Genomic DNA, 7,500 nt, shown 5'->3' with positions numbered 1-7,500 from the left:
ATTATTGGTTACATAAGTGCAGATAACGCTTCATTAGAAGATGGGAATTGGAATTTCACTGAAACATGTATGCACATATGTAACGAATAAAGATTATGTAATAAACAGACTATATAGCAGCACTGTCATGCACTGAGGAGTTTTTAAAATAATCGCGCGAGTTTCATTGGATGTACATCTAGGAAACCAATCGACACAACCGGTATATATATATATATATATATATATATATATATATATATATATATATATATGTATATATGTATATATATATATATATATATATATATATATATATGTGTGTGTGTGTGTGTGTGTGTGTGTGTGTGTGTACGTACTCCTTATTTGTTTTTACATAAACAGTAATATGTTGCTACACAGCATGTTTCGGTCTGCTAATTACCAGTAACTAGAGACCTATTCATACGAAGCAAACTTTGCTTTCGTATAAGCTGTATCGCCTGAAGAGACCTCTAGTTACTGGTAACTCGCTACTGAAACGTGCTAATTACTGTGTACCAACATTAAAAGCAAATAAAAAATATAACCTGCTCTACTTCGGTATTGAGCGCTCTTTTATTACCATCGTTAAACTTAATAGATTACTTAAACTTTTGAAAAAAAATAACCTCAGATTATATATATATGTTTATAATTCCTTAAATATATCTCTAGAGTGATATTTATCCAGTTAGTTCATACCAATCATAAAAGAATTTTTAAAAATTCAAAACTCAATGAATATGTGTTGTCCTTTCAGAGCAGAAATACTAGATTTAAGAATTCGCTATTTTTAAGGACCATGTTTTTATTATACGTATTGTTTCTTATTTTCTCAAGGTGAACATGACAGATCCATTACGTTAGTAAACAATAAGCAGGCAAAATTATATCTTTACCAAATATTTGAATTTCTCACTTAACAGATGTCGACCTTACGTAAGTCCAGAGAAAACAAACACATTTTATTATAGAAAATTCACATAGTTCAAGCAGCTAAAATAAACTCCCTTGGTAGAGGGTTAACATTCTCACTAAACGCCGCCATCTTTATTATTTTGTTTATCTAAATACATGGAACATAACAGTTCAAAGAAACACGAATGAAAAACAAAGCCTCATAACATTTCTCTTGTATATGGTGTTTGAATAATCCATGACACATCTTCGGGATCATGCTCTCTATCTCTGTTTCTATCCATCTCTGTTTCTATCTATCTATCTATCTATCTATCTATCTATATATCTGTCTGTCTGTCTATCTATCTATGATATAAAAAGAACTTTATCTGTGTTTAGGTGTGTAGGTTTGTTCTCTATATGCTCGGAAACGGCTAAGCTGATTTTAAAAAAAAATTCACATGAAGATACTTGCTGTATCAAGAACTGTTCTTACGTTGATTTCGTATTGAAATGTATCTGATAAGTATCGAAAATCGATAATCGAAAAAATCTGATTAAAGAACAGAGTCCGATTTTGACCAAACTTAACACTTTTATACAACCTAACATCACAGGTGCATTTGGGAAGTTTTGCCACAATCAAGAAGATCTTGCCTATAAAATTAACTGTGCATTCTTTTATAAGACAGCGGCGCGCTCGAAATAAATGTTTCTGTTTAGAGCACAATTGATCTATGATATTGGACTTTTGTACGTTTAACTTTAATTCACATGATTACGTAAAAATAATTTCATAAAATCAACAGTTGGTTATTTGATAAGACTTGTGTGAGTTCGAAATGAATGTTTCTGTTTCTGTTTAAAGCACACTTTAACCATGATACTTGAATTTAGCAATTTAATCTTTAATTCAAGCCGTTATTAAGAAACAATTTTATAAATCAACAGTAGACTCCCTATTATGTAATATAGAATATAATGTATTGTGGACTAAGTAACTGCGGGGAGGCATGTGAAATTTTTTCCCGGTTAATTGCGATTTGTCCCCGATTAGAGCAGGCAATTTTTAGATTTGATTTAAAAAATGGGATATTTCACTGATTTTAATGAAATATTGGAAATATAGAACATTCACTCAAATAAATTTTAAACATCTTGTATAATGCTAGGCCCAAATATGTTGTGACAAACATATCTGTGATAAGTATGTTTTTGTTTAAGTCTTCGGACTACTGTTATTTTCTTGAGTGTTATTTTCACAACGTTTCGGTTGATGTAACATCCGATCTTCTTCAGGGGTACATTGTGGAACTCGCCAATCTTACAGTAAATATTCGAAATCTGCACGAAATTTCGAACAGAAATCTTTATTTAACTCATGGGGATAATATTTTAGGTAATGGCGTTAGGATCCAAACCGCTAAAGCTCATAATGTTGTTGCAATATGTGGATGGCACATTCATACTCGGTCTCATCAGGAAGATGTTCAAACTGTATCCGGTTATTCATATAGTTAATGACAGAAAAATACTAAATTATCGTTATAAGGTATGCTGATAACTTATCATAGTCAAGGGTTTATGTTATCTTTATATTGAAAGGCAACGTTTATTGAACAATATCTAACTTTCAACTTCAAAATGTAAATTAATAAATCGTCTGTTGTCTGCAACATCAAACAAAAACAATATGTGGTAACAGAAACACATATCAAAATTAGATGGTTAGTTTTAGGAAAACCCTCTATCGAAATAACTATCCAGAGAGCATGGCATCAGCTCTAAAAAAAACCGAATCAAACAGCAAAGGACACGATTATATACCACACAAAAAGGGCTTGTCAGGAAAAATAAATAATATGTAACTTCATGACATCAGGACAGTATTCAGGAGGGACTTGTATCTCCAGAAGCGTCTTGTGCGAGAAAAGCCCCCCTCTCTTAGGGAAAATCATAATCACTTTGTGCATGATATTCCATGTAAATGTGGAAAACTATAGAAAGGTGAGACATGACACCCACTAATGGTTAAAAAGACATCTAAAAGTCATAATACGTGGAGATTGGAAAGTCGGGTAGGGCTGACCACATACACAGAGGAAAGAGGAAACCATCCCCCTTATAAAACGAAGTAAAATTATAAACAGACAAGTACGTTGAACAGTAAGACGACTCCAAACAACGGGTCATATGCTGGGAAATGATTAACTACTAAGCTGACCTAATTCTATACAACATAAAAAAATTCATTATAAATAATTTATATATATATATATATATATATACTCCTATAAATCCGTTTTCCTTTTGTGTGTATTGATATTCATATTAAAAACCCTCTTTTCTATTTATTTAAAAGGAAAATACAATTTTCTTATATATGGCTTGTGGAATTGCATTCACTAGCAAAAGATCTAGCTAATTTGCATATTCTTTTAAACATTCATTTTAATTAATTCCCTATTAGTTTTTTCGGTTTTCTTATGGGATGATCATCTTTAGTTAACTATTACGTGTAATTATATTCATGCAGATATTCTACATGATTTATACTTGCATAATATTTGCGTAAAAAGTTTACAGGAAACAAAATTGTTTCCATATATATATTTATGCATACGTATGTATTTTTGTTTCATTTATCTATCTATCTATCTATCTATCTATCTATCAAAAAAAGTGAAGTGTCTGTGTGTCTGTGCACATTTTCCTACGCAATAACTCTGTCAATTTTTAGTCTATAGACTCGAAATTTGATATACAGGGCATTGAGATTTATGAAAATTTTTGTAATCCGTATTCGATCAGAAATTTGGCTGTTAAGGGGTCAAAGTTCAACGATTTGACCTTTGAGAACTCTACCAAACTCCTCCGACAATTTTGCGTCTAAACACTTGAAATTTTAGATATAGGCTCCTTGGACATGGATCTAGCTTAATAACTCAATGTGAGCTCAAAACAATAAATGTTAAGGGATCCTAACAGGGATTAAATTTAAAAAAAAATTGACAGCGTTTTTTTTTTTTTTGCTCAACATACACCTCAAAATACTCGGGCAACGATGGGCGTAAATGCTAGTATATGTATAATATTGAAGGTGTCTGTGTGTCTGTCTGTGTACATTTCCCTACGCAATAACTCTGTTAATTTTCAGTCTACAGACTCGAAATTTGATATATAGGGTACTGAGATTTGGGAAAATTGATGTGATCGGTTTTGGGCCAGAAATTTGGCTGTTAACGGGTCAAAGTTCAACGATTTGACCTTTGAGAACCCTACCAAACTCCTCCTACGATTTTGGGTCTAAACACTTGAAATTTTAGATATAGGTTTTTTGGACATGGATCTAACTTAACTTGGTTTGAGCCCAAAACAATACATTTTTAGTAGTCATAATAGGGGTCAAACTTAAACAAATTGACCGTTTTTTTTTGTTTTTCTTTGCTAAGCATACACCTTCAAACACCTGGGAAATGCCGGGCACTCATGCTAGTATATAAATATATATATATATATAGTAATAAGTAGATACTATATATATATGATAATAATCTGTAATAATAAATAGTTTATATAACGATATGTAGTAGGAGTGTACGTCCATAAACAAAATAGTTTGAGGGTCTCTAAAATTTATATTATAATTGTCAATGATATAGTGTATAAAATACTTGGTAAAATTTAGTTGTAAATTAAAACTATTCTGGAGTTTGAAGGCTCAGTCCCCAATGCGTGCGACACTCAAAAATAAAATTTCGAATTACTTCGGACTTCTACAAAGTTATGTCTGACGAACGAAGGGCATGCTATTGCATTCGAAATTCCGTACAGATTCCCGAATCTGAGAGAAAATATTTTTGAGTTTTGACAGGAGATACATCAACAAAAAATCGGAGATTACACCCAGGATGAGGACAGTTGTCTAAATTCAAATAATTCGAACAATTTATCATCATCTCAAACATTCAGAAACGTCAGATTTGGAATATATTTCTAATCTAAAATCGAAATACGCACGTGGATGATATATACTGATATTAATGAATGATAATGATAAAGTCTTAGTAACAGCAGAAATTTGAATCAATCTGCGATAACTAATACAACTGATGCTATATAATTCTCTATTATATTATCAATATGAAATTACTGCTTTGATAACGAATATATATCGTTCAATATGCCTGGATTACATATGAGAAATGATTACCAATACTCTTTCAAATCTCATACGGACTAGTTAAGTGAATTATGTGCCAAACTGGAAACAAAGATTGAGACGATATATTATTTGCTGAACCAAGGCAACATAGCATGTACGCAAAAATATTCTATCAGATATAACTTCATAATAACATTGAATGAAATAGTAATAATAATAATAATAATAATAATAATAATAATAAGAAGAAGAAGAAGAAGAAGAAGAAGGAGGAGGAGGAGGAGGAGAAAAAGAAATTAGATTAAATAATGCAAGATATCGCGTATAAAAAATCGAACAGACGTCTGGACACTGTAATATAATAAACAAACTAATTTTTACTGATGCGATATGTTAAATATAAAGGTTATACTCACTTATGTTTCAAATTGTATGACAATTTAGATTGAATTACAACGTGGAAATATACATAAATACAACAAATATTTTATGTTTCGCAATCTCTTTTGATACATTCACAAGAGTATTTCCATAAGTGTGTTTCTAAATCTCACTACTTGCATGTTGGCTTATGATAATTTAGAAGCAGATGTTTTGTTTGTGCCACAACCACAACGTGATTGCCTCACAGAAATTACTAACTCTTTGAATCCGGTTTTCATTTTCGTCAGAATTTCCTTCTCTTAGATGGATCGCCTGCACGACGGCTCAGCTCCATCTACACTTTGTGTAACAATCCTCTTGAATATCAGAGAGAGGCTAACAGATAATACACTTTGCTCGAGGGTGACAACTAATGTATCTATTTTAATTATAATTATTTACTTACTTTGTTTTATTTTTTTAAATATGGCATTCATATATACTAGCAAGAACCGTGGAAGATCCTCGGAATGAAAAATATATTGATTCAACAAATATGTTTTCGGACAGAAAAAACTAATAACACGCAGCAAATAGGTTTTCATTAACATTTCTATGAAAATAGTGCTAACACTATTTTAGCTACATAGCTGACTTATAGGGAAAATATCTGAGTACTAATAAATACTCATAAAGTAATATTGTGCTACATAGTTAAATTTAAATAATAAAATCACATTGTAGGAGACTAATTTCGATTTACTCGTTCAATCAATCTTCTTTTTCGAATGTTTCTTTTTTTACATAAAGCTTTGTTGACTTCTTTTTTTCAGTGACAAAACGCTGCGCGTCGAAGTTACTTCAGTTATTTGCTCACACAATTACAACAATGATCATATATTAAAATGATATTCGAAAACCCGGCAACATCAAATTGAGATTACTCTTATATCCTTGTTCAGGATTGCCAGATTGAGTTTTAAAGCCAAATCCCGCGAACTTAGAATTTTCGAAGAAACGCAGGACAACCTTAAGATGGCGCAAGCAGAATTTTAGATAGATAAGAAAGAAAACAAATGCACACTTTTAAATATATAAGAACGATAGAAATACCGATCACTAACTTAAATTAAGAAAACTACGTTTTACATCCTATATTAAAGTTATAGAAATATTTACCTGGATCTATATAGTAATGATAATCGTTTTCGTTTCCTAGGTGTAAACGAATAGAAAGACTAAGACAAAGCAATTTTAAATGTTAAAAGCCAGAGATAAACAAATACTCTATTTTATTTCAATAATGTGATGTTTTACATTTTTGTTCTTGTTCTACAGTGATTGGTTCGTCATTATACTTATTTTAAGTTTCAAGTGCAAAATGTTTTATTTCTTTCTATTTTTATAAATTTTACGGATTTAGAGGTTGTGTTAAATGAGCATAAAAATTTAGGTGGCTAGCAAGAGATAACGGATTCCCTCATTTATTTAACGCGCATACTGAATAAAATAAACGTAACACAGAAGGAGAAAAATACATAAAAACTACGAACCACCAGTTATGACTTTCTCCACACTAACGCCTTTCTGGTGAGCCATGAATCCTAGCACCGAAAATGTGGCAAATCCCGCATAGAAACTTGTAAGACAGTTAATTACTGGGACAACTAGGGCATCTCTGAAAATATAACAAAATGAAACAAAATTAAAATCCGTAAATTTTCCAAGATATCTAGGAAATATTACATTGCAAATATTATATAGCTAAAAAATAGTTGCTTCTAAAACGTGTGTATATATATATATATATTTATATATATATATATATATATATATATATATATATATATATATGATAATTGCAACGTCTTGTAAGACGAGCGCCACTCTCTCAGACACTTAAAGTCCATAAGCCTAAAAATGACTTTTTTTTAGTCTTACCGGTGAATTCAAACACTCACGCAGGCATGACACTGAAGACTGCCATTGAGATCAATTATTACATGCTTCCAACATTTCAAGCATACACATCTCACAACTTTTCCATCGCCACAGGACCAGTTTTATAGACA

At 31.2% G+C, this 7,500-nt stretch overlaps 1 protein-coding gene across 1 annotated transcript in view; it reads right to left on the bottom strand.

The window, feature by feature from the left end:
• Positions 1 to 7,500, bottom strand: part of LOC145292075 (sodium- and chloride-dependent glycine transporter 1-like) — a 180,757-nt gene that overhangs the window by 48,550 nt on the left and 124,707 nt on the right. Inside the window, exon 9 of the mRNA XM_080138131.1 lies at positions 6,982 to 7,106. Within this exon, the coding sequence (XP_079994257.1) occupies positions 6,982 to 7,106 (125 nt within the window). The remainder of the gene's footprint in view (positions 1 to 6,981; positions 7,107 to 7,500) is intronic.

The sequence above is a fragment of the Euprymna scolopes genome, chromosome 13 (assembly GCF_053919585.1).
Source record: "Euprymna scolopes isolate OS-2025 chromosome 13, ASM5391958v1, whole genome shotgun sequence".
Lineage (NCBI taxonomy): Eukaryota > Metazoa > Mollusca > Cephalopoda > Sepiida > Sepiolidae > Euprymna > Euprymna scolopes.
The sequence above is the reverse complement of the archived record's forward strand: the minus strand, read 5'-3'. Positions and strand labels throughout refer to the sequence as shown.